The 25,835-nt window shown below is 60.2% G+C and overlaps 8 protein-coding genes across 8 annotated transcripts in view; all 8 read left to right on the top strand.

Annotated features, from left to right (window-relative positions):
• Window positions 1-1,579: 1,579 nt before the first annotated feature.
• Window positions 1,580-3,835, top strand: LDBPK_311010 (hypothetical protein, conserved; the record flags this gene model as incomplete). The annotated part of the gene is made up of 1 exon (XM_003863145.1): window positions 1,580-3,835. One exon carries the CDS (start codon window positions 1,580-1,582, stop codon window positions 3,833-3,835), a length of 2,256 nt encoding a protein of 751 aa, XP_003863193.1.
• An 862-nt stretch (window positions 3,836-4,697) lies between these two features.
• Window positions 4,698-8,063, top strand: LDBPK_311000 (hypothetical protein, conserved; the record flags this gene model as incomplete). The annotated part of the gene is made up of 1 exon (XM_003863144.1): window positions 4,698-8,063. One exon carries the CDS (start codon window positions 4,698-4,700, stop codon window positions 8,061-8,063), a length of 3,366 nt encoding a protein of 1,121 aa, XP_003863192.1.
• A 1,149-nt stretch (window positions 8,064-9,212) lies between these two features.
• LDBPK_310990 (hypothetical protein, unknown function) lies at window positions 9,213-10,472 on the top strand (the record flags this gene model as incomplete). The annotated part of the gene is made up of 1 exon (XM_003863143.1): window positions 9,213-10,472. The coding sequence occupies one exon, from the start codon at window positions 9,213-9,215 to the stop codon at window positions 10,470-10,472; it is 1,260 nt and encodes a 419-aa protein (XP_003863191.1).
• A 948-nt stretch (window positions 10,473-11,420) lies between these two features.
• LDBPK_310980 (hypothetical protein, conserved) lies at window positions 11,421-13,733 on the top strand (the record flags this gene model as incomplete). Its single annotated transcript, XM_003863142.1, has 1 exon — window positions 11,421-13,733. The coding sequence occupies one exon, from the start codon at window positions 11,421-11,423 to the stop codon at window positions 13,731-13,733; it is 2,313 nt and encodes a 770-aa protein (XP_003863190.1).
• Window positions 13,734-13,762: 29 nt separating this feature from the next.
• LDBPK_090950 (polyubiquitin) lies at window positions 13,763-14,002 on the top strand (the record flags this gene model as incomplete). Its single annotated transcript, XM_003863141.1, has 1 exon — window positions 13,763-14,002. A coding segment is annotated over one exon (240 nt), but the record flags the coding sequence as incomplete, so codon positions are not given.
• A 954-nt stretch (window positions 14,003-14,956) lies between these two features.
• On the top strand, window positions 14,957-17,638 carry LDBPK_310970 (hypothetical protein, conserved; the record flags this gene model as incomplete). The annotated part of the gene is made up of 1 exon (XM_003863140.1): window positions 14,957-17,638. The coding sequence occupies one exon, from the start codon at window positions 14,957-14,959 to the stop codon at window positions 17,636-17,638; it is 2,682 nt and encodes an 893-aa protein (XP_003863188.1).
• Window positions 17,639-18,218: 580 nt separating this feature from the next.
• LDBPK_310960 (hypothetical protein, conserved) lies at window positions 18,219-18,458 on the top strand (the record flags this gene model as incomplete). The annotated part of the gene is made up of 1 exon (XM_003863139.1): window positions 18,219-18,458. One exon carries the CDS (start codon window positions 18,219-18,221, stop codon window positions 18,456-18,458), a length of 240 nt encoding a protein of 79 aa, XP_003863187.1.
• A 5,657-nt stretch (window positions 18,459-24,115) lies between these two features.
• The window catches only part of LDBPK_310950 (sodium stibogluconate resistance protein, putative), a gene marked incomplete at both ends in the record, with an annotated part of 4,662 nt that continues 2,942 nt past the window's right edge, over window positions 24,116-25,835 (top strand). Inside the window, one exon of the mRNA XM_003863138.1 lies at window positions 24,116-25,835. This exon is cut by the window's right edge and continues 2,942 nt beyond it. Within this exon, the coding sequence (XP_003863186.1) occupies window positions 24,116-25,835 (1,720 nt within the window).

Genomic DNA, 25,835 nt, shown 5'->3' with positions numbered 1-25,835 from the left:
TGGAGCATGAGTGTGACGCAGCTGAAGGGAAGTCCAAGGAAGCGCTGATGTGTGGACGGTGCTGTAAGAGGGCCACGACACACCTCTTTCTTGAACCTTCTGTGAACTCTTCTCGGGCCACTCTTTTTTCCTTGTCTGCTTCGCTGGCTTTATCCTCTGAAGCGACGATAGAAGGAACGTGTCAACTGGCGAGTAGGGAACCTGTGGGGTGTATGCAAAACGGAAGAGAAAAACGATAGCTGATTTATCATGCAACACGATTGATGTTTGGAAACCAAGTATGCCCATGGACACGAGTGATCACACATGGAGGGCAAGACTCTCTGTCTTTTCGCGATGTGCACCTGTGTGTTGATAGTGACCACTTGAGCATCGACTTGAAATCCTTTCTGTCGCATGGAATGAACAACAAGACAATGATTTCTCTCTCTCTCTATGTGTGTGTGTGTGTGGCTGCTGTGTGTGCGCGTGTTTGTGTGCGGTCCTCTTGGTGCTGTCATTGCGCGTTTCGCCTCCGACACTGGAGCACCAATGAACATCTTCATTGTCACCGCGTTGGGCAGGCTTCTTCCGCTTGCCGCGCTCCGCTTTCTTTTTGGTTTCCATCGAATGACTGCGAGCAGCGCACTTTTTTTCTTGTGGTGGTGGTGTCGGGGTGTGTGAGCTACACGTGCTCGGCCTGCATCAGCGACTCTTTTCTCCCCCCCGCCACTCCCGCCCCGTGCCGGTTGTTATTTTGTCCAACTTCGACGTTCATTGCCTTTCTTTATTTTGTTTTGGGTGTGCCTTTATCTGTTCACAGTTGTGTCGTTCTTTATGCTTGTTTGTGCTGCCTGCTTCGCTTTTCGATGCTCTCGGTGCTGAAGACGTCAACGGAGGCTTGACGGGAGTAGCTGCGAAGCTCTCCATCACTCGCGCACCACTGCTGCGTGGGCGCTGGGGGAATGGTCATCGTTTTATTGTGCTCTTACGTGAAGGCGGCGCGGTGGATGAATGCGCGCAGGCAAGCACCATTCGCGTACCGGTGCCAGCGTGGGACCTTGTCGTCACGCATCTTGCGCGTACGTCTTCTCACGACACACCCCGCGCTTTCCTTATTTGGGAGGCATCGCAATCTCCTCCGTCGAACGCCTGCGGCGCCAGAGTCCATCCTAGATGCTGTGATACGAGACGAAAACGCCTGACGAGAAACGGTTGGGGGGGGGGGGCGGGGCTTTCCGCCCCGTAGAAGTGGTGACCGGGGAGAAGGAGATGAGGCACCGAACAGGTGGAAGGCGGTACCCCTTGTACTCCTTGCGGCCTCGTTCTCTTGCCTCGGCACACCCACGCATCGCAGGCTCTGCCTCGGCTTTCATCTCTCTCGAGGGCATCTTTGGCGTGTCTTTCATCTTAGCTGTGTAGATCTTACCGTCTCTCCTCTCGCTCTTTTCTGTCCCCATTCTTTGCACCTTTCTCACTGACCTGACACCGGTGTGTGCACCTACCGCTCTCCACCTTTACTGAGCTCCACTTGCAGCGCACATACTCGCCCGCACCGACGCGTGCACACGCCCGCTTTACCACCTGCTGTATCTCTGCAATGGACACGCGCGGCCTCCGTCATTTGAAGCGCTACCTCGGCGAGGAGGGCGAACAGCTGGCCAGGGCAAAGCGAGCCAGCGATGTCGTTCCCGTCCTTGCTGCCCGGCAGGCGGCGGCAGCGGCAGCAGCTCGTGCGACAGCTGCCGACGTGACCACTGTTTCGAACACGGTTCCCGCACCGCTCTCGCCCTCCGTCATGAAGTACTTGGAAGGCCGTCTCTCGAGTGGAGCGACGCATAAGCTCTCTCGCACCCAGATGGCTCTGGCGGCCGCCCTCGCAGCGCCGGGCGCTCCCTCTATGCGGAGTCGCGCGGAGGGTTCGGAGAATGGCGAGATCGCCCTAGCGGTCACTCGTGCGAAGGTGGCTGACATGGCTGCGGCGGTGGACACGCTCGCGGTGTCGGCGCTGGAGCTCGCCGCACGCCGCGCTGCCGAGGACAAGGAGGCGCGTAGAACTACCGCAGAGAGCTCCTCCCTCTTTGTCCTAGTCGACACCAGCAGCGAGGCGGCTGAAGTTGCAGGACAGCTAGAGGAGCGCTACGGGCTAACTGTCCTCTTGCTTAGGGACGACAACGCCTGCCGCCACCCGACTTTCCCGTCCCCTGCCAGTGGAGCTGGCGCAAATACGCTAAGGGACACCCCCTCGAAGACGCCGGCGGCAGAACGGCGCAAGACAAAGTCAAGCTCGCTGATGGTCGACGAGGTGGCGCGGAAGGATGAGGCCACGGAGAGTACTCTGGCGTTAGCGGGTGCGGTGGTTCTGGTGGTGGCGACGCCTGCAGCGTTCCTCGCAGTGGACCGCCGCAGCGCTATTTGGAAGTTCATTGGCAGCTGCGCACTTCTGCTCCGTCGTGCGCCGACGCACACCGGTTCTCTGCTGCACACGCTTAAGGGCAGCAAAGCAGCAGCATCTTCTTCCCCGACCAAGACCACACCACACGCGCTTAACGCGCAGCGGTGGGACTGCCTCGGCCACGTTCCGGCAATCGCTGTTCTGGCGGCAGAGCAGAAATGGCTGACGGAGCCGGAGCTGGACCTGCTGACAACACTGCGTGTAGAACGCCGTGTTGGCAGCGGTGTGGGTGTGGTGAGTAAGCCCACCGAAGCCTCCGTCTCCAGCGCTGTCGCGGCCCTTCGAGCACCAGTGACGGTCCACTACGCTGTGGCGCAGGGAACGCATCGCTTTCAGTTTCTCTTTGGTCTGCTGAAGGGCCTGGCGCCGAACCGCGGCATCGTCGTACACGTCGCCACGCGCGAGTGCGTGACCTTCCTCTGCGACACTCTCTACTCCTTGTTGGGTGAGCTGCCATCATATGTGCAACTGCTGAGCGACTACGAGGGTGCGAGCGCGTACACAAACATGCACACCGCCGCTGACCGCCAGCGGCTTTGCGTCGCCTTTGACTCAACGGTCGAGTCGGGGCAAAATGGCAAGACGGCGGCGGTGCTCCTGTCCTGCCACGGACTTGTCCCACGGCGCGGCTCTGTCTTCCTGCAGTACGACATCATTCCTGACCTCCTCAACTACAACCAATTCATAGCTGAGGTGCTGTCGCCCGGTGCAGTTGCGGCCGACGCGGGCAATGATGCCGGAGGCACCGCGTCGTCTGCAGCAGCCAAGGTGGCGGTGCGGCGGGAGAGGACGGCTCGCCAGCGCAAGCGCAGTACCTCTCCTACCCCAGCTCCCGTGGCAGCGCGGCGGGTGGGCGCGGAAGCTACGAACTCCGCTGAAGACGCCTCCTCGGGAAACAAGGCGACGATCCCTGCAGCGGTGAACTACACACATATTCTGCTCCTCTTTCGTCCGAACGAAGTTGCTGGGGCGCTGCGTCACCTGCGCCGAGACGGGGCCAGCCGCTACCGGCTCGAATTTCGCGAGCTCGGCACTCGGGCCAGCGGCCGCTATTTCCTTATCGGTGAAAAGCTCAAGTCCATGAACAAAAAGCTTTTTCCTGTCCAGAACGCAGCCTACTATGCCTACAAGGCCACCATGCGCACCTACAGCACCATTGGGCCGCGCGATGTGTACGACGAGACGAAGGTGAGCCTGGAGAAGGTTGCGGAGGAGTTCGGCTACACGGAGCTGCCGCTGCTCGACCTCCGCCTGAAGGACACGGTTTTTCGTCCCAAGGAGGACTATTACCGTGCTGCTCGGCGGAAGCAGGATGCGGAACGCCGTGCCTACAAGGCGTTTGCGCAGGGGAACATCGTTGGTGAGTCCCCAGAAGAGCACATCGCTGACAGTGTCGCGTAATGCATACAGCTGCGTTCTGGGATGTGCCCGTGGCGATGTGGTGCTGCGGTGCGTGCGGACATGGTGGTGATGCTGATGTTGCCGTTGAGCGGTGGCGACGACTGGTCAACTGCCCGCTTAACACTAATAAGCACGGCGAATAACGAAGCGGAAGGAAAAACGACTTTTCGGCACCGTTGCTACCGGTATCGCACAAGCGCGCTCAGGCACACATGCAACGAAGAGTCTTCTCCGTGCTGGTCTCAGCGTGGCTGTACCTGGTCGTGTGCCGAGCTTGCCGAAAGAGTCTGGGCTCCATTTGTTTCTCCACTCAAGTATGCGTATTCTAATCGTACGCGTTGATGGAGGCTCAATACGATAATTCCGCCTCGATGATGTGCTTAGTCGATTGAAGGCTTTTGCCTAGGACTCGTGCGATCCCCAGACACAAAGGCGGCTGCTGACAGCCGCTATGGTGAGCGGCTGTACATCGCCCCCGCTTTCTCCCTCTACGAGCATCAGTGGCGATTATTGGCTACCACTCGCCTCTTCGAACACGACCGTTTATCAAGGACGACAGCCCTCATCTCCCCCTCTTCCCTTCACTGCTTGCTTCTCATGCACCCCCCGCCCCCGCAGTCGAGCGATTCCATAGCCCACAGAAGAGCGGAGAACAGCGCACGTCCTCCCCACTCTCTCCTCACGACGTGCTCGCTGTTATACGCCAAGAGGCCGACGAACCCACGTACGTACGCGTATACACACATACGCGGACACAACAACAAATCCATAGACTGGTGTGGCTTATCGAACCTTCCGTTATTACTGGCTCTCTCTCTCTCTCGTGATCACCTCGTCTTTTTCTCGCGCAGCCTCCTTCATCATGTACCGCGGCAGGAGACTGTCCAAGATGCCTCAGAAAGAGGCTCCAGAGTCTGCGGCGCATGCACCAGAGCCTGCCCCAGCTCCGAGTGTGTATCCCATGCCTGCGACTCCCAAGACAAGCATTCACGCCGAGACGGTGCGGATGAAAGAGAAGTATACTGCGCCATTTATGCTGTACGATTCTCAGGCGCGGCGCATCGTTGCGAACCGCCAATACGATCGTGCTCTTGTCGCCGAGATGCATCGCGTGCAGAGCATCATTGTCACACAACTGCGCACCCCGATCCACGCGCACCTCTCCTACACCCCAAAGGAACTGCTCTACGAGCTGGAGGCTGCGCTGTACCACGTTTGCGCCTCCCTCGCCGTCCAAGACAACGTGTCCTCCCTGCGGCACGTACTCAATGACGCCGAGGCAGACCCGCTCATGCCGCAGCTAGAGTCCTTTCTCGCTCATCACAACGCACCCGCGAAGACGGTCGTCGCTCTTGCACATTGTCTCAGCGAGGGCACCTCGCACGACGTCCTTACATCGTTTCTGCAGATGCTTGAGCAGCGAGTGCAGCAGGAGCGGGACCCCGCGGTGGATTGCAAACGCTCTGCGGATGAGCGCCGCGCCCTGCTCGCGACTAAGAACAACCTGCAAGACATCGCGCAGCTGGTGCGCGATGTGCAGACGGCGTACCGCAGTATCGACACTGCGTCGCAGGCGCTGCGCCGGCAGCCACAGAGCGACCCGACCGAGGTGGACACGCCTCGAAGCCTGGCAGCTAACGCTGTCCCCGCCAGGATTGTCGAGGAGGCGTTCTACAAGGTGCTGCGCTGGGTGGTCGCTGTGGACGCCGATCGACGTGCGCTGAGGGCGGTGGCTACAAGCACTGCCGCCGCGACCGCAGCAGAGTCTCCTCCGGCGACGACACCGATGCCCGAGACGGCTGTGACACCATCCACGGCGAACGTGAAGGCGTTCGCAAAAGTGATCGAGTACGACCCATATACGGGACATCTAACGCTGGAGCGCGCTGATGTGGCGCAGCGCTGGGGGCTCCTCTTGAACGACAAGGGTCTCCTTGTGGGCGTGGAGAATGAGCTGCGCAACTCTAGCGAGGCTGGAGAACGCCTGTACGATGCCGTCCAGCAGCAGTCTGGTGAGGCTGGCGGTCTAGCCATTTTCGAGGTCAACCGCCGCCGCGTACGCGCTGTCCACATGAGCAGCGAGGAGGTCGCTTCCAGCCGCGACGACATTATGCAGAAGCTCCGCGCAAGCCTTACGCAAACCACGAAGACGCTTTCCCTCACCCTTGAGAGGCGCAAGCAGGCGGACTTAACGGTGCCCCGCGAGGTTCTGTTCGAAGTGTCCTACCAAGGCGGCGAGGGCGGCATCGGCCAGCGCTGTCTCCTCATGGTGGAGCGCGCGTCGACGTCCATCTCGTGGGGGCTGAAGCTGCAGTATCTGAAGGGCGCAGCCGCTGTTCTCTCTGACTTCGCGCCAAACATGAAGCTCTCCAACGCCGCCAAGAATCTTCTGTTTGACATGCGAGGCCGTCTCCGTGTTCTGAAGGTCAACAACCACGACATGGCACAGCTGTCCGTGGCGGAGATGAAGAGTCTCATCTCCGGCTCGCTGCTGCTCACCCTTCATCTGCAGGTGACGGATGCAAAAGCGGACCTGCCGCCTGAGGCCGAGGCGACGCTGTCCTCTCAAGTGGAGCGGCCTCTCTCCTCCGAAGAGGTAGCACATGCGCAGGAGACGCCGGCGGTGGATGCAGCACCTTCAGAGGCGCAGAAGGAAGCAGCAGCCGTTGCAGAGGCTGAGGCAGCAGCTGATGAGCCGGCAGAGGCGAAAAAGATGGTGAGTTCGGTACAAGGCGAAATTGACGATCTGGCCGACTCGATTGCGGACGAGTTTCTGAAGCAGCACTTTCAGGAGGCGAAGCTCGAGGCCACGGCATCCGATAAGGCTGATGCGCCTGCTGCGGAGGAGGGGGGCGCGGAGGCTTTCGAGGCGCTGGAGGAGCTGCACTGGGCCAGGCCTACTACCACGATTGGAGCCCCTGAGGCCGCGGATGATCACAGTGGCGACATGGACGCTGAGAAGGATGCGAGCTTGGAGCAGCTATCGCTTCAGCAGCACTACAAAGACGACGACGGTATAAAGGGCGCTGCGACTGGTTTCGCAGATGAGGAGACGGCTGATCATGCACTCATGGATGGTTTCAAGGATGTTGCTGATGGCGAGGACGTCCCTAAGGCGGAGGAATCGGATAAGCCGATCGCTGAAGGAGAGGAGAACGCGGCGGAGCACGGGGTTGCTGCGGACGTGGATGCCGCTGAGCAGGAAGCGAAGGACGGCATCGAGGCAGCTGAGGATGAGGCCGAGGCGGAGCTGCCAAAGAAGACGCGCGAGCGCAAGAAGGCACCTGCCAAAACGGCAAAGGCACGTGCGAAGAAGGGCGAAAAGAATGCACGGGGCGGCGGCCGCGGGAAGAAGGGCGGGAAGTGTGCTGCAGACGACGGGCAAGGGGCAGACGACAACGAGGACGCGTCTGCGCAGGAGGCCGTGGAGGAGGACGACACGCAGCTGGAGAACTTCAAGGACAAAGAAGCCGCTGAGGTGTCGCTAGGCAGAGCCGCGCTCGCAGAGGAGGCAGAGCCGCTTCAGTCCGAAGCCGCTGCAGGCGACGCTGCGATCGAGGGTGCGGAGGCGAAGCAGAGGCGCGGTGTCGGTTCAAAGGCGTCTGCCGTTGCAGCGGCGACATCTGAAGAAGACGGAAGAGGCGCGGGCGCCGAAGAGGATACCGGTGCCATAGAGCCAGACGACAGCGGCAAGGGTTCCGCCTCAGCTCCGGTGGACATGCCACTCGTCGACCTCCCGCCTACTGCCGCGGAGGTGGCCATCGAACATGGGCGGGAAAACACCAAGAAGAAGCAGTCCGCGAAGGCGGACGCCACGGAGGCGGCTCTCGCCGCTGAGGATGGAGTAGACGATGTGCCGCGGATCTCGCTGAGCCGACTGCTCGAAGCACAGCCGCTGACCTTCGATAACGATGTCCGGCTCGAGAAGTTCGATGGCTCGACGTTGGAGCTGGAGCGGTCGAGTACGAAGCGCCCGTGGAACATCAAGGTAGCCTTTGCGGGAGATGACATTATCATGACGAAACTGCCACCCTTTGCTTCGAAACAGCAGGCACACCCATTTCTGCGCTCTCTGCGCGCAGGCCCGCAGGGTGAGGTGAAGTGGGTGGTGGACGGCCTGAATGGGCAGGACCTCTCCGTGATGACCAAGTCCAACAAGACAAAGGCGTTGGACGCTATCAAAGGCTCCACGAAGCTCTCCTTCGTTTTGAGGGCACTTCGAAAGTGATCTTCCAGAGTCAGCGAGCGGGGAAGGTTTGTAGCGTGGCGCCACATGTCACGTCTATCCGCGTGTTAGTGCTGTCGCGGCGAGGGCGGTTTTTCCTCTTCGAGCACGACTACCATAGGGATGCGAGAAGGACATCTTGTGCAGGTGCTTCATAGATGATTCGCTGGCGGTGCGTGTCTGTATAGGGGATGGAGCTGTTCAGACACGACTGCTGTCTTTTATACATGTGAGTCTCGATAGTCCTTTCTGATGGGCAGTGACTTGCTCATGTAATAGACGAAGCACAACGACGTCATCGTGTGCATGGCAGCGCAGCAATGCGGCATTGCCTTGCTGCTAGCCACTTTTTTTTTGTTTTCTTTCGCTCGTACATTCTCGCGGATCTTCTCCACTGCAGATCCCCCTCCCATCGCTAGCGTTGCTTGTTGTCACCACCGTAGTGCCTCATTCTGTTTTGCGCTGTAACTCTCATCATGTGATCGGTGTCGTCGAAACCCCGCCCCTTGGGGTGTGCTGTGCCATTCTCAGCACACGTGCTGCTTTCCTCCCTTATTTCGCAATCCTTCTCTCTTTTCGATGGTGCTCACACCATTCTTCTTCTCATCTCTGCTCACCCGCAGCTACAAAAGAGGGCAAAGGAGGCACGGCGTGGGAAAGGTACTGGCGCCGCCGCCGCAACAGCTGCAGCAGAAGCCCGAACACTTCCATACATGCCTCCCCCAAAAAAACTTGTGTAACTACTTGTACCTGCCAACTTCCAACGGCGAAAAAACAAACAAAGCAGGGAGGTGGCTGGCGGTATCGCCCGCGCGAGGACACTGCAGAGCATATGGTTTGTGCGCAGCAGCAGCAGCCACCGACGGAAAAAGCGGAAGCAAGAAAAGATATCTACATTTTCCATAGATGCCGTAGCCTTGTAGTGGCAGTGCATCGCATACAAGGGACACGCGCACCGACTCATAGAGCAAACACATTCTTGCCATCTTCATCACCTCTGCGCATATTAGCGCCTACCGCGAAAGGTGACGCTTTACTCACAGTTTTTCTCTCCCATGCATCGCGTATCAGCTCATCGGCTAATCCTCTGCATAGCAAGCAACTGACAGCGGAAACGAAAAATAAAGTCGAGCAGCTGCATCTCCGTTTGCTATGCTGTTGCGCAGCCTTCCGCTTTACGCGGTCAGGGTCGTTTCGGCCTCGCTCATCGAGTCGATGCCATCTCCTGGAATGGGCTGTCCCACCACGGGCAGTCATGCGACTCTCACCTTTCACCTCCACCGCCTCCACAACAGCGAGAGCTTCGGCGTTGACTGCGACTTCCAGTCGGTTGGTGGCTGTGATGAGCAGTGCTTCGTTCGTGGCATGAGCGCCGATCTCGTGGCGTCGTCGGCTGCTCTAAAGAGCGTGCTCGGCGACGGGAAGGCGGCACGCACGAGCTCTGTTCGGGTGACGAGCATCAACGGCATCGCTAGGTTGACGAAGGCAGCGGTGCGGGAGCTGTTCGACAGCGGCCGTGACGTGGTCGTGCAGTGCGCCGTGTCTGCCGTTGCCGGCAGCCCGTCTGATCCTAGGCAGTTTGACACTGGTTTGGAAAGAGAAGAGGATGGAGCCGAGGCAACGCGCACACCCAAGAAACGTGGGCGAAAGCCAAAGGCGCCAGTGACGGGTGCTCTCGGTTCTGACGACACCGAGATAGTCGGGACGTCATCCAAGAATGCCGTGAAGAGGCCAGGGCGGCGCGCTCGTGGTCTATCGCTGAAGAAACCCAAAGTGAGCAAAAAGCGGCTACGCTACTCCGGTGCTCGCTCGGCAGTGAGGCAGATGACCAGCAAAGAGACGGACATGCCTGCTGACGATAGCGTGTCGGCCGATGCGGAGGCGGTCGACCCAGCGTCCGCCTCCGCGGCGGACGATATTGACGCAGCCGCACTGGAGACGTTGCACAAGCTTGCGCCGGTAAAGCCTGTGCGGACACGCGGTCGGCGATCAACGAAACGCGAAGCACTGCTTGACGCGAAATGGCGGAGCACGGCAGCCGGGGAGACCTCAGACGATGTTTGGTTTGCGTATGCGGAGGCAACGCCAGCGGAGGGCGGAGAGGATGACGAGGCTCGCCCCGAGGATGCTGCGGTGCCGACTCGGAGACGGCGGGGACGTCCAGCCAAAATGGCCGCCGCCGACGCGCCCACGGAGGCTGAGACAGTGGCGGCAGCGAAGCGCGGGCGGCGTCGGCCGGCTAGCCGCACCTTTGAACCAGAGAAGCAGAAGAAAACCTCCGGGCGGCGTGGGCGACCCCGCAAGATGGACAAGGCCGTAGAAATCCTGGACACAACACAGGCGGCGGAGGTCAGCTCAAAGGAGAAACCCGCAGAACAATCCGAGGCTGCAGATGCTGAGCTGGAGTTTTGATATACAGAGTGAGATCGTCGCTGAATGGCATGCCCTCGTCATCTGCGCGTTGGCATCTCTTTCTCTTTGTGTGTTGGAAAAGGGCATCCATGCCGCGGCGGGATCATCATCTTCACAGACGTGTGCAGGGCTCAGCGCGACACACATGCGGGCGTCGCAAGCGAATAAGCTCTTTTTTGTTTGTTTGTCCTGCGTGCGAGTGGCAGGGGCGGGGCGTCTCGTATCGGCACCACCATTCGTCAGTTGCTCTTCTACGCGAAAAGCTGTTCACGAAGGCGCGTGCGCTCCTCCTCGGACCTCGGCCTGCACCGCATGCACAGGGACGCAACTGCATCGATCAGCTCTTTGTTTTCTTCGTATTGCTTCACCGTGTCGCTTCACTTCTTCGGGGATCATCTTTCTAGTCAACAATATTGTTCGAGTGTTTTGTATTGCCTGTCGCGCCCGCGTTGCGCGGAGAAGCTTTTCTGCACCAAATTGAGCGTCTTTCTCTGTACTGTACGTTGTGCTGTAGGGTGCCAGTGACCGCCTTTCGAGCAACACTCAAGGACAAGAAGGGCTCGGCTCAACTGGAGAACCTGCTCTCACTCTCGATCGCACCTTAACGTCCCACCACTGATCTCCTTCTCTCGCTTCTGAAAGCGTCACCGCCGCCCTTCTCGTTACGTTTCTCTACATCTGCATTTCGAGCTCACGCGGCTCATCACAGCTGAGGAGCGCGTATCTCCCCATTCCCGTCGTTGGCTTTGCGTCTTCCGCAGTCCCTCTCCGCGTACGAGACCCTGCTCCCTCGATCGCTTCTCGTCCTCGTCCGCGACGCCCACTAGACACTTATTGCATACGCGTACGTTCCCAGCGCCTCCATCGTGCGCGATAGCACCCCTCCCCCGATCTCCTCCTCGATTTGCACTGTCCTCCTGAACGGTGCTCGGAGCATCTCTTGCAAACATGAGTAGCTCCACGCTAGCCGAGGCGCTGAATCGCCTGAGCCGCTGCAGGGAGCCGGCAGATCTCATCTACAGCGGGGATGCTGCGCGCCTACTGGGCAGCGCCGCTCCGCCGCAAAGCGCGGCGCCGACCGTTTCACCACCACGCGGGACCAGCCCCGTAGACGACTACTCGGTGCTGCTCGCTCGCCGGATAGGTACGATGGTGGCCCGCCTCAACGAGCTCTCGGGCCCCACCTCCCAGCTTGTCCTCACCCCACGAATGGTGCTTTGGGAGTTGATGGACATTGTGCGTCAAGCCCTTTGCGATGCCCTCCCAGCGGATATGCGGAAGGGCGCCTCGCCGACGGACAAGGCGGCGGTGGCGAAGCAGTTTAACTCGTACGCCTCCTCGCGGCAAGTGCCGATCGACTCTGCCGTTGAGGGACTCTACGCGGTCTCCTACGTGAGCGTGAAGCTGCGCGTCGAGCTGGTGGCGTTGCAGCTGCAGCGTCGCATTCAGGAGGAACTCGCCAAGAAACACACGAAGACCGCCGCGGAGAGTGTCGCGGCGCTTGTCGTAACACAGACGCTTTTGGAAGACTTTGTGGCGGTGTACAATAACATCATGCTCACTGTGCCTATCGTCAAGGCAGCAGTCCGCGAGAGTAACGCCGAGGAGGCAGCGCGGCGGCTGGCACCGGTCTACCCGCAGTACTACTACCAGCTCTGCGATTGGGTGCTCGTCCTCGAGTCGACCATGAGTTCGCCGCCGATGTCCTACACGCAGGTGACGCGGGTGAAGATCAATGAGCAGGATGGCACCGCTGTCGTTGACTTGCACCGGCCTACGCCAGAGACGCCGTGGGGGCTGTTGCTCAACGAGCAGGGCGCGCTGGTGGACATCGACGTGAGCCTGCGCGTCTTTGAGAAAGCGAGAAAGCTGCACGACCTGCTTCAGTCCACCCCGCAAGGTGCATCCATCGTGATGATAAAGGGTCGCTCGGTCGAACCTGTGGCGCACGGCGATTACGCGGCCTACACGCGGCATCTGCTGCAGACCTTACAGTCAGCGACGGAAGGACGCAAGAACGTGCAGCTGGTGCTCAAGTCTAGCTCGTTTAGGGCAGAAGCCCGCTCGCTGCCGACGGAAGTGGCCTTTCTGACACCACCACAAGGCGGCGAAGGCACCTCTGGCCAGCGCGTGACGCTGATTCTGCGCCGGCAGAGCACCGCAGCGGAGTGGGGCTTCACGGTCGACGAGCAACTTTACTGGCGCGCGCCCTCAACGCACATTCTGTCAAAGCCGGCGAAGGAGTTCGTGCGCGAGTATGGCATGCAGCTACGACTGCTGGCAGTGAACGGCGTTGAGGCGCTGCACATGACGCAGGTGCAGCTCCTGATAGAGGCAGCCGAGACTGTCGTGTTGGAGCTGCTCGTGATGCCCAAGTCCGCACAAGATCGCCTGACTGCCTCACGCAGCACCACAACGACGACGGCTGTCGCGGCCACAACGCACAGCAGAGAGATGCTATCGGCAGAAGCTGCGGAGCCACGTAATAGGATAAGTGGCGATGGCCTCGACAGAGGCCGCATGGAGGCGGCCGTTAGCAAATTCTTGCAGGAGCGTGCCGCCGATCCCACTGCGCCCGCCGTCCCGAGCGCGGTTGACCCGCCGATCGCGATGGAGACACCGCTGGTGGAGTCTGTTACTCTACCACCATCGCCAGCCGCCGCGGCCGCCGTGATTGCGGCGGAGGGCGTCAGGAAGGGGAAGAAGCGTGGACGAAAACCGAAAGCCTTGAAGCAGCAGCTTGCAGAATCTACTGTGCCTCAATCGGCAGCGGTTTCGCGATCCGCAGCGGACGCCGAACCCACGGCCGTGCCCTCGGCGGAGGCCATCGCACAAAATAGAGATGGGATAGAGGCTGAAAAGACAGCGAACGACGCGAGTGAGCCACCAGGTGCTTGTCCGCAAAAACCGGAGGGAGAACTCGTGGAACCGTGCACGTTCGACAACCAGGTCAAGCTTACCCACCTTTCCGAGGATGAGATGGTGCTGGAGCGGCCTTCCGTGGACACGCCGTGGGGACTGCCGATTGGTCGCCTGACGGATCCGTCTGAGGCACCGCAGCAGCTGCCTCTGCGCTTGATGAGTCTGCCAAAGAGTCGCAAGGCAAGGGTGCGTCAGCATCCCTTCTTCAGCAACTTCAGGAAGCAGCCCACCACGTGGTACATCGCCGCGGTAAACGGCACGCCAGCGTCGGATGCTGAAGCGACGCTGAAGCATATTAGCCAGCTCACTCGCATGACACTGCGCTTTCTGCGAAAGTAGACACAAAGAGACACCAGTGGCCTTTTTTGTGCACGCTCCTCGCCGAGTACGCAGGCAGTGTGCAGGTCTGGTGCTGTGCCACTGCGGACGTCTTTGAATTGCGAAGGCGTGAACCACCAGATGTATCGATGGGATTCCGCGCATTTGCAATCGGTTACGCGCCCTCCTTCTCGTGCCTGGTGCCTTTCTCACGACGCCATGCGTCCTCTCTTTTGAGTGTTGCGGCCATCGCTTGTGGCCATGTGCCGAGCACTGTTACGTCTCCATAGATGCCGCAACGTGCGAATACTGTCGTGTTTGTTTTTGTATCGTCTTCCTGTTGCCTCCCACCATAGAAGTGCTTCTCGAGTCTTGTCCTCAGGCGCCGACGAGCTGTGACGCAGCGCTCCGCGTGTTGTGTTTCTCTGTGCGCCTCGTTATCTTGTGCCGGGCCTTGGCTGCACCTGCCTCCTTTCTATTTTTATTTTGATCACGAGTAGAGAGGCACGTGCGATGCGACGCGGTCTTCGTTGTCACGCGTCTTGCTGTGCTCGGATGCGTGACTGCCTGTGCGCGCCTTGTTTTCGTGGGGGCCGCGCGCACTTCAGAGAAGTTGTCCTTGACGGATGCTTTACAGGAGCAGGCAAGGGGAATAAGAAAAAAAACGGAAGAGACAAGACCAAAGAAGGAAGAAGCCCTTCGCCTGGAGGTGTATCAAGGGAGCCTTTCTGCAGAGTGGAGTCCGGTAGCCCATGTGCTATCAGACGGCAGGTCTGTGCTGCGGCCAGCCCGTCTTTGCCTCCCCCTTCTCTTCCGCAAAAAAGATGGGTCGAATGTACGCCTTTCCTTCACGGTGTCTTTTGTGGTTCTGAGGTGCGCTGCACGCGTGGCGCATGGACATGCCTGTAGGCACGTGCTGAGCTGCCTCACCAAAACGTGCGGCGCACCTGATATGCTTTCGCCCCCTTACCGTCTCCGCATGGCGAGCTTTTACTCAATTCTGCTGTGCCCTTCCTCGCCTTCTCATTGTCATTCCCATTTTGCAAGACGGACCGTAGTGCCTAGGCAGAGCCTGAGGGCAACGCTGAGGTGGTACGACTGCGTGCCTTGTTTGCGTGCAACGGCATGGAGCTGAGCAGGGGGTGTTTACCGCCCCCCGACCAGACAGCAGCGGACTTTGTCGAAGAGGTCTTCATGCGACTTTAGCACCGTATTCGTTTTTGAGCACTTGCTTCGACGCTAAGATGCGACCGAGTAAGGTGCACTTCTGTACCGCCTCGCTGCGTCCGTGGGTGTCGGAGTATCTGGCACGCATGGGTGTTGCCCCTGCGGATACCGCTCCTGCGCACCCACACAGGGGCTCACCAGCGTTCAAGGCGCAGCCAGTCGAGCGCGGGGACAGCGCGGAAAGCGAGCTAGCTGCAGTAGAGGAGCAGTACAGAGAGGCGCGCAAGCAGCTCCTAGGGGCGCTTCATGTGCAACCGTTTTCGTACGCAAACGTTGTTTCACATGCACGCGGCTTCTCTCAGACGAAGCCCGAAGACATCTTTGACCTCCGTGGGATTTGCAGCGCTGACTATGACTCCCTTGATGAGAACTGCATTCTCGAACCTGCTGTACGACAGTCGGCGAGTTGCGCACGTGAGGCCGACGCGCCACCCTCAGCGCCTGCGCCCGCTTCTGCAGTGTCGGCTGATGCCGGTCCTACGCAGGCATTGTCTTCACCTGCGACTTCTGCTGCTTCTGCTGCTGGTGCCCCGGCAGCGGCGGTGACACCTTGGCCGACGGTGTCGCAGATGACGAGGGCAATAGAGCGCCGCATCATGGACCACCAGCGTCTGTGGCGTGCTGCCAATCGATTGGCCAGCGACCGCTTGGGGCCAGGGGAGATGTGGTGTGCCTTGGACCCTTCGACAAGTACAGCACAGCCGCCGTCTACTTCATTCGTCATTGGGGGCTCGCTTCCGTTTCTGCTCGCGACGATACCGCACACGCTGGTCTCTGCAATCGCCGAGCACGCCATCCTTCACGCTTGGTACGGCGGGCCACACGTCTACCCCGATGCCAAATTACCTTGCCCCACTGCCGCCTTTGTCTTCAAAGACAGCCCGCTACTGCGTGTGGACGACGTGACAAGTCTCCAGTGGGACCGCGCGCAGGCGGCAAACTTCCTCGTCACTGTGCTGCGGCAGCCCGCGGTTCAGAAGGAGCTTCGCCAGCGCCTGTGGGCCGCCGCGCAGAACTGCCACCGCGGTGTTCTCCGGAAGCTAGAGTCTCTTGCGGTGAAGAAGGAGATGGAGGGAGCCTCCAGGGAGGCCGCGGCTGATCGCCGCATTCTGCTTGACCAAGAGCCAGGCGTGCCTTCACCGCTTTCGTTGTCCCTCCGTGAGGTGCGAGACGACTTGTTCAGCTTTGATGAGCTCCTGTACTTTGTGCGCGTGCCGCCCTCAACGTACTCGAACTCTCGCCAGCAGCGAGTGGAATGTGAGTCACTTCGGTCGACGCATCTCTTCCGCTTCGTCACGGGTCGCGCCGACGTTGCAGCGGCGCTCAGTGATCGGCCGCGTTCGAACGTCTCCGGATCGCCTTTCCGCGTTTCACTGCGGGACGGGGACAGGAGCGCAAAGGTGAGCTCGGCGCCGGTGCCGCTGTCCACACGAGACAAGCTGTGGCTGCTCTTGAGTGAGATGGTGCGGCTTCGGTATCTCGTTGCATACCTATTGAACTTTGAAGGAATGCTTCACCGCGTGCGCAGCAGCACCAGGCATTCGCAGCGCGGGCAACCAAAATCAAAGGAAGTGGACAGCGCCGGTTTCCCGGGTAGCAGTGGCTCCGAGCAGGCGGATGCGCAGGATGCAGAAAACGCCAAGTGCATTGCAGCTGTCTTCCGCTTCCTCGACATCCGGCTACACACGCGGCTGGCCCTTACCCCACACCACCGCCGCTTCTTGCGTCATGCGCGGGTGCGTCACTGTAAACGGTCCGCGACTCCGGAACCGCCAGAGCGGGCGACCGCCGCCCATGAGGCCACCGATGCCGACATGAGTGTCAGACGCGAGACCCGACGATACTCAACGGTCCAGGAGCTATTCAGTGCTTTCTCGAAGGCTCTCGACGAATCTACGACGCCACTGTCGCAACAGCCGGCCACCGCTGCATTTTACACGTCGTCGGCAAAAAGTGCCGGCAAAGGGCAAGGGGCCGCAGAAAACGGCATAGAGGCGATGAGCGAGATGCCAGATCACATGTGTGGCAGGAGTCCTCGACAGAACGTAGCACAAGCAAGAGCAACCTCAGACGGACCATCGTCACTTTCCGACGCAGACGGCGAATTCCTCAAGGCCATTGTGTCGGCGACGCGCCACGATCAGCCACCGGATTCAACCATGCAAGGCACCCCAATGAGAGCCACCCGTCGCGGCGGTGTGAGGTCTTCATCTGCTAACCTCGGCGAGCTTCCGTGCAGCCGCGGTCCACCTGGCAGGCGATGCTTCACTGCTGAGGGGTCGAAGACATCTCTCCCGCACTGGAGGCGAACCGCCGGAGATCCGCATTCGTTTGTGGTCGTTGTGTTTGAACGCAAGAGCAACAGGGCCAAGTGGCCATTTCAAGCACTGCGGGCTCGCACGAACGCATCCAACTTCAAGGTTTGCTTCCGCGGCTCTCACGACGCCAGCAGCCATGCAGCTGTGATTTGTTTCCAGCTTACATGCACACGGGAAGAGGGGGAAAAGACGGAAAGGGCACCGCTGTCGAGAAAATCGGCTGCCGACTTGCTCCAGCAGTACCCTTACGTGACGCACGTGAACGGAACCTCTGTCAGAAAGGCGGACCTTGCAGTACGGCTTTTTCGCTCCGCTCATGTACTGAAGCTGCGGCTCGGCAGGAGACCGCCAGACCCGTGCGAGGATGCAGCTGTGCGGTAAAAGGCGGTGCATTGCGAACGTCTGCATATCTGTGCCAGCCTCGATTGGATGCTCGCGCGGAGCTCGTTGTAGGGCGATGCCGGACAACGTGCTCTCTGCACACGACTAAGCTGCTAATGTCTATTGAACCAAATGCCCCTTTTGAAGCTCAAAGCCACATGAACGACATGCACACGGCACCTACTGTCTCGTCGGCTAGCCTTTCCACTCACATGAACGCCGAGCTCTTCTCTTCTCTCAGCCAATCGCAAGGGGAGGGGGGCTCTGGAGGTGTCTTTGAAGGACTGTCGATGGCACCTTTATGTTATCTACCCTCTCCTCGAAAAAAAAAAAACGACAACGTCGCTGCTCTGTTGCTTGCCCTCTTCTCCTTTGCACATGCATCATGCCTTTCTATTGGTGGTGGGTGGTGGCGGTGTGTTTCCGCTTCTCGCAGATTCAGCTGCGCTTCCTCCCTCCCTCGCCGCGTTTTGTTTTGTGTTTTACACGCCAAGGATTTCACACTCGCTAGCATCGTACTCCTTGTGTTGCTCTCCAGCCCCTCATTGTCTCATTTGTCATACGCCTCTTCAGCGAAGCCATGTCCGCGATGCAGCTGCTGATTGTCGCCCTGGCCGCGTGCCTGTCGGTGGCGGCGGCAAAGTCCAAGGAGGAGTTCCCGCTTGTGTGGGTGTGCCTCGGCATCACGGTGGTTGGCGTGATTGCGGCACTGTACGTTGCGTACAAGCGCCCTGATGAGCTGCACCTGCCCGGGTCCGTGGTGATGACGGCGGTGGAGAGCGACCCCGGCAACGGCAAGAGCGCCGCGGAACCCATTTAGTGAAGAGATGCTGTGCGCGCGTTTGCCCGCATGTGTGTGTGTGTGTCTGTGTGTTTTGTGTCTTGTGACTTGTACTTTCTCCACTGTGCTTCGCCTTTTTCTTTCATTTCTTCGAAGAGAGGAGCTCTTCCGTGAAGGTCTGCGCTCTCCCTTCTTGTTCTTTTCTTTTTTCGCGCTTGTGCCACCCCGTCCTCACCCTGTCCTCCCTTCAGCATCCGAAGGGGTGAGGAGGGGTGGTGAAATTAGACTTGAGTCGCCTCGACGATGCCTCCGCCTCATTACCCGCTCGAGAGCACGAAAGCGACGCAGCATGCGCACGAAACAGGATAAAAAACGAGAAGAGAGAGAAGACATTTGCCGACGTTGGCGGGGCGAGTGCCATGCCATGCAGGATGTAAAGAATACGCTGAAAACGAAAATGCTCGCATGCCTGACGCTTGTCTCTGTGACGGGTGCTCTTCTCTCTCACCTGTGACTGGGTGTCTGTGTCTTTACTCTTAACGTGTGCTCGTGTGTCCAGCCTTACCCCCGCCCTCACCTTGACAATACACAAGCACGCAGCACGGATTGATGGCACTAAAACGCAATGAAAGAAACAGTTGAAGTGAAGGCACAGCTGAGGACGCACGTGTGAGTATCTCTCTCTCAGACGTTGGCTCCATCTCCCTAAAGCTTCTCTCGCTCACAGCCTTTCAGCCAGCACCTTCACGCTCTCTTCATTGCCCGTGACGCACTCTTGTAGCGGTAAACCTCCGTGCAGAGCTCTTGCTGTAGGCGGGTTCGCCTGCGCCGAAGGAGCAAGTCCTGAAAGAAAGTGTGTTGCACATCTGATACCTTCACGCAACGCACACTGCGGACGTTCTGTGCCCCTCCTGCAGGCTCGCCAGAGGCGTATCGCTGTCATGTGCGCGATCGCCGTCTCTGCCTGAGCCAACACAGTGTGTGGCACTCTATCATTCGGTGCCCTCTTTGGTGGCGCTCTTCTATTTTTCCCTGTTGCCCCTTCACGTCGAGCTATCGGGAAGTGGCATGCGGGTGTGTGCGACTCGGGTACGCTACCGAGCTACCCAATCCTCTGCTTTCGGCTCTCTTCCACGTACAGGGCCGTTGCTGTGGTCACTGCCGATCCGCTTCACTCGCAGCGGATTTCCGTCGCGTTCCTCCTCTCGCTTTTCTTTCCATCGCTTCACGGGGTTTTTTGATAACTTTTTTTTTCAGTCTTCTTCATCGTTTCCTCAGTTTTGCCACTCTAAGCGCAAACCGGGCTCCGTCTTTTCCGTTTCTTTTCCGCGCGTCTGCAACAACCATTCGGCCTCATGAGCGGTGTACATGCCACCCCTTTCCTCCCTCTCTTCTTCCCTTACCAACCCGCCTTTGTCTTCAGACCATTTCCATACACGCCCGCATGCTCGGAAGTACGCCCTCGAAAAACAACGACGAAGGAAAAAGAGATCGTCTTCACGGACGCACACACGTGACGCAGGCGCGCTACGATGAGGAAAAATAGACAGCGCGATCAGAATACGGGCTATCCGAAGAAGACGGACAGGCCGCACGCCTAGGTACGACTATCGTGATGCCGGGTTGGTGATCCTCCCTACTTGTGCAGGGGGTTTCTCCGCTGTTCCATTGAGTTTCCTGGTTGGTGGTGATGGTGGTGGTGGTGCGCGCTTCGTGACGGTCTCGCTCGGAGTTTTCGTCCCCTTTTCTCCTTTCTCTCATGCTCGACGTATATGCGGAGAGCGTCCTTTGCCTTAGCGCGCTTCGTATCCGTCTGCAGAAGGGGGACGACAAACACGCGAAACTCGGGCTCCCCACAAACGCGCGATGAACTCGATTCTCTCGTAAGAGTCGAGCAGCCAGTCTTCACAGTCTTCCTGTTGTTACTCTCTTACTCGCATAACGCTCCGTCTCCGTCATCGATGGTGATTTACACACCTATACACACATATATGTATGCATATGCCTTTTATGCATATGGTTTGCCCCTGGTGCACTGTTTATGCTGTCGCCGTTGCTCTATATATACGTCACTGCGAAGCAATGGCCTCGTAGCATCACTGGGCACACCGGCCACCACAGAGGCTACGCAGCTCCGCGACACTCGCTAAGAGATCCCGAATTGCTTCCACTCCCACTTCCTCCAAAAACAAAATAGAAGAAAACAGCCCTGCATCACATCACTGTGCATCTTTGAAACATCAAACGACGCCACGGCTCATTACTCCGACAACGGTTCCATCTACTGTTTCGCTACGCAACCTTTCCGGAAGAGTCCCGCTTCCTTCAGCTTTCTTTCCTTCTCGCTCTCTGCATCTTCTGCGGCATCGGGGGCGCCACCCGCCATGATGCACCGAAGACGAGTGTGCGTCATCCCAGCTTCTTCTACCGCGTGGTAGAGGCGCAGAAGTGACCTGCTTTCATCAAGTCACAGCCGTTCTTTGTGCAGGCCCTGCTACTCATCCTCGAACTTCTCCCTGGAACGCCCCCTTGCTCACTGCGAAGAGAGAAAGACACGAGGAGCAGATAGAAAAAGAGCAGCATACACGCTTCCTCAAGAGCGAAACCGCTACTGCCGAGGAGGCACGTGAGGCTGCTGAGGTTCGGAACACCTTAAGCATGGCAATCCTTCGGAAGGCTTCATTCCACTCTGCCGCACATCGAAACCGCACGGCTCACGACCCAACTTCTTTTTTCTAGGGTACATACTCCGCAGAACCAGGCTACGAACCGGTCGCTCCCAGGGCGCTAATGACTCTGTGATACTCCACTTTCACTGCCCCCTCTTGTATCGTGAGCAATCCGTGGGGAGTACCTTGAATGATTCACCGCACTATGGTGATTGATAATACGCTGGCGTGTCTGCAGCCGCGCGCGACTGGCTCTTCCCCACCAGCCGCACTCGGATTCTGCTGCGCTGCCCGACGCTGTGGAGGGAGGAGAGCCTCGGTGATGGCGGCGGCTTTGTCGGCCACCGCAGGACTCGAGGTGTGAGGATCGCTGCGGCTGCTGTGCCGGCGCACGATGCTGCAGGGACAGGCAGAGGCAGCGCACGAGTCAGCAAGCGGGAGTGGCGGCGCATGTCGTGCACGGCGTCTATGTTGTCGACGCTGGCGCTCGTGGAGGTAAGCTGTTGCTACTGCGAGCAGTCTTCTCTGATCGGCTACTGCAGTCCCCTCACACGGGCACGCACGCCGCCGTGACGGCACCCCACATGCAGAAGGTCGTGCGTGTCCGTGTGCGGAGGGCACTGGGATGCCATGCCCGGGCTCCTGCGGAATGCTGGCAGCGGCTATCCACAGGAGCGTGTCGGCAAGCTCGTTGCCGCGCACATGCCGCCGCTGACCTCGGATGCGCTGGAAGGGTCACTCCCCGCTGAGAAACGGTGCTCGAACTCGAGTACGCGCCGGTGGGCGTGTCTCAGCAGCGACCGCCATCGACACGTGTGCGGGCCAGGCGGTGCCGGTGCGCAGCTCTTGTCGCCTGCACAGCGCACGCGCGGCCGCTGCATCTGCTGGGAATGAGTGTCCCTGTTCCGTGGTGTCCGTGGATACAGCCCGTGCACGGCCGAGAGGTTGCCCCACCCCCTCTCCCTCCCGGGAGCGTGTGCCCGGGGAGGGGCGCAAAGGCACACGGGGCGGAGATGACGGCACGCGCTGCCTACGGGGGCCGCGTTGCGGCGTCGCCTGTGCACTCGGGCGTGGACGGCACCAGGGCGGCCGTGCTGGGCCCCCGAGCCGACGGAGTGGCTAGCAATGCCCACCTGGGGCAGGCCGATGATGCTGTAAAGGCCACGACGCCTGCGCCGCGCACGGCGTTTGCGGAGAGGTGCAGAGAGAAGGCGCTCAGCGGAGGTGGCGCCACGAGCACAGACCTCGACCTGAGCGACGAGCACACGCTTGTGCTGCTGCGCCTAGGCGACGCCACGGTGGCTGGCTGTGCTGCGCCCGTTCACAGGATCACTGGCGGGCGATTCCGCTCTGCATGCAGGCGCTGGCGAATGTGGCGGAGACGCTGCGCGGCGCGGAGTCGGCCGAAGTGGTCATGCCACGCAGCGCACTCGAGCGGAGCCTCTGGTGGCCGCTCGCGGCAAGGGAGACCCGCTCGGTTTCTTTTGGGCGGGCGGCCGCCGACCTCAGTTTTGCCGCTAATCCCTCTGCGCGCGTCTCCTCGCCGTGATGCGCATGCTGTCCGACGGCAGCTCCCTCTTGCGTTGCCGCTCAGCGTCGCCGTCGGCCTGGGCACTGGCGCGCACGCTTGTCGTGTCGGCTTTTCGCTGCATCGCCCTTGTGGTGTTCTCTTCTCGCTGCACTTTCCCGCACACCCTGCACGCGGCGCAGCGGCTGAGGGGTGCCAAGCGCAACAGCGGAAGGGGAGAGACAGCTGCGTCAGGCCCTTTTTGCTCTCATCTTCTGCCTGCCCACCGAGGGGCTCGTGCCGCCTTGGTGGGCGCGACTTTGCGTGCGCTTCATCCGCTTCGCGCCCCTCGCGTTGCTGTCCCCTCTTCTTCCCCTCTGCTCGTGCGTGCGCTGCTCTCTCGCGCCCTTTGCTTCCCTCCATCTCAGGCTGGATCGTCCGGGCCGGCGCACGCGCATGAGCGTGTGCTCGACGGCGGGGCGACGCGCTGGAGCCGTGCATGCCGCCGCTCTCCCCGGTGGCCCCTGCTCCCACGCACTGCGCGATGCCCCCGTGCCTTTTGCTCTTGGACCTCCCGCGCGCACACGGAAAAGCCTGCCGACTGCTATGCTTGGCTGCTCGCCTGCGGTCGGGCACCGTGACCTGGGAGCCTCTGCCTACTACCTCTGCAGCATTACACTGTGCTGCGAAGCGGCCACGGCGTGTGGTGTGCCGGTGGCTTTGGCTGCGTGATGTCGTATCGGTGTGCTCCCCTTTTGCGGACCGTGCCATGCCTGCCTCACCTTGCACGGGCTCGCCTCCGGCCACACTGATTGAGGAGACTCTTTCCACCCGCACGACGCCGTTGGCTTCGAGGGCGGAAGAGGGGGAGCCTGTGCGGGAATCGAGCTGCGCCTTTGCTTCTCCCCCTTCTTTGCTCCCTTGCGTGCGTGACGAAGTACAATCAGCATCCCGCTTTCCTCGAGGGTAGTCGCACTCAGCAGCCCGCATGACCCGTGACGATCTGTGGGGGGCGCACCCGACGGACATAAACAGCCCGTAGGCAGAACACCAGCGCCACCGCATTGTATGCTGCTGCACGTGAGCCTGCTGGCGGCAGTTGCGCGCGCGCGTCACACTCACACGGGCGGGCGCCGAATTCGGATGCGCGGTGGTGTGGCGCTTAATGCCTGTATTGCTACGGCACTGCTGTGACGGCGGCTTCTGGTGCTGCCCTCCCTCCGTGAAGCATGTGCTTCATGCCTCCATCCTGCTCTACCCCACGCCTCTCGTTGCGCCCCCGTCCTCCCCTGCCTTGTGCTTGAGAGCAGCTGAAATAACAGCGCCCGTGTGCCTCTCGTTTCCCGCTTTGCTCCCACGAGCCTTCCTCGCTCTTCCTCTGCTGGCCGCCGCACTGCGGCTCCCGCCTCCGCCTCCCCCGGCCGCACAGTTGAGGCGCGTCATCGCCGGCCACTCTGCTCTCCGCTCTCCTGTACGCATCGGCTCTTGCCTGCCGCTCTGCCCAAGGTGTCTGCGCTGGAATGGGCAACAGGCAGTCCTCGGTGCCCTTGGAGGGCGAAGGGCACCCGGAGGTGTTTTACCGCGGCGTGAAGGCCGCGCAAGAAGGCCGCTTCACCGTGTCGGAGGTGTACTTTGTGCAGGCGCTGACACGGCACCCCGGGCGGCACTTCTGGGACACGTTCACAAAGGCGGTGCTGCAGAAGGAGCGCAGCGCTGGTTTCGAGGGCGGCGGCGCGTCGCTGCCGAAGGACGGTGTGCAGGAGGATGTCGACGCAGGCCCGGCCGCTGACGGCCCGCTGGGCCCGTGCAACGATGTGCAGCCGCAGACCGTGCTTGGGGGTAGTGTGCCGGACAAGGCAGACGAGCTGCCGGGCAGCGGTGACAGGGGCGATGGCGGCGACTCTGCGGAGCAGGCGGACGCAAGGACGAACGGTGCACAGTCCGTGCACGACACCAAGGTAGTTGACGTCTTCCTGCCGCTTGACGGGGGCCTGACTGATGTCATGGACTACTATCGGTTGCTCGCTGATATTGGGCACACGTACCTACAGCTGATCCCCTCCACAGCACATATGGAGAAGGTCACCGGGCTCGCCGCGCGCTACTGCATCTTCACCATCACCCACACTCAGATGCTGCTGCACTGCCTGACGCTGTGGAAGGAGGCCAAGCTCGGCGACGGTGGCGGCTTTATCGACTACGCGAAGGTGCGCAACCTGAAGATCTGCTCGGGTGTCGCGGAGCTCTCTGCGGAGCTGAACCCTGACTCGCACAGCTCCAATAAAGGGAAGCAGAAGTGGCGCACGATCGATCGCACAGCGTCGCTGCTTTTCACTCTTCAGCTGCTGGAGGCGAACTGCCGCTACTACTGTCTTGTCTTTCTTGCCGACTACTGTGGTCTTTTGCTGCGGAGCTACAGTCGCCTGACGGATCAGAGGAAGGTGAATCGCGTTCACGCCAACATTGTGGAGCACCTGGACATGGTGAGCCGGCTGGTCTTGGGCCTCGCGGGGGAGTACCCGAACGAGTACCTGAGCCGGCTGATCATGGCGAGCCTGCCGAAGCCGTCGAACTTCGACCGCGAGTGTCTGAGCTCGATGGGCGCCAGCTCCCACATGAGTAGCCAGAAGATTCTCTCCTTTGGCAACGATCAGCACCGCCACCTGTACGCCTCCGGCTACCCGTGGTCGCCTACGGAGTCTGCGCTGATTCCGCTGATCCTGGCTCGCAATGTTCGGCTGAATGTTCAGGAGAACGTGAGCCGTCATTCGCAGGCGCAGCTGCGCTCCCCCGCAGAGCGCATGAGTTACCACTACACGAAGTGGAACTTCGCTAGTGACCTTGTGATCTTACCCGGGTGCAGCCTGTACATGCTGAAGAAGTCGCTGCCGGAGTTTGTGCCCGGAAAGAGCACTTTTGCGCACTATGCTACCATGGCGGAGCATGAGGAGCTTCACCTGCCCGGGGCAGCTGCAGATGCCCACTGGCAGAGGGGCAGTGCTGCGGTGCATGTGCCAGGGGACGGCGGTGGCGCAGCGCCCGGCTCACACCGGAACCCCCCGATATCGGAGGGCAGCGCTGGTGCTGAGAAGCGGGAGGCTCTTACGAAGAAGTGCGAGGAGAGGCTCATCAAGAAACGGCGGTACATCAATGCAGACCTCCACCTCAGCGATGAGCGTACGTGCGTCGCCCTTTGCTTGGAGGAGGCATGCGCTATCGCTCTTCCGGCAGTGTTTCTTT

The sequence above is a fragment of the Leishmania donovani genome, chromosome 31 (genome assembly GCF_000227135.1).
Source record: "Leishmania donovani BPK282A1 complete genome, chromosome 31".
Lineage (NCBI taxonomy): Eukaryota > Euglenozoa > Kinetoplastea > Trypanosomatida > Trypanosomatidae > Leishmania > Leishmania donovani.
The sequence above is the reverse complement of the archived record's forward strand: the minus strand, read 5'-3'. Positions and strand labels throughout refer to the sequence as shown.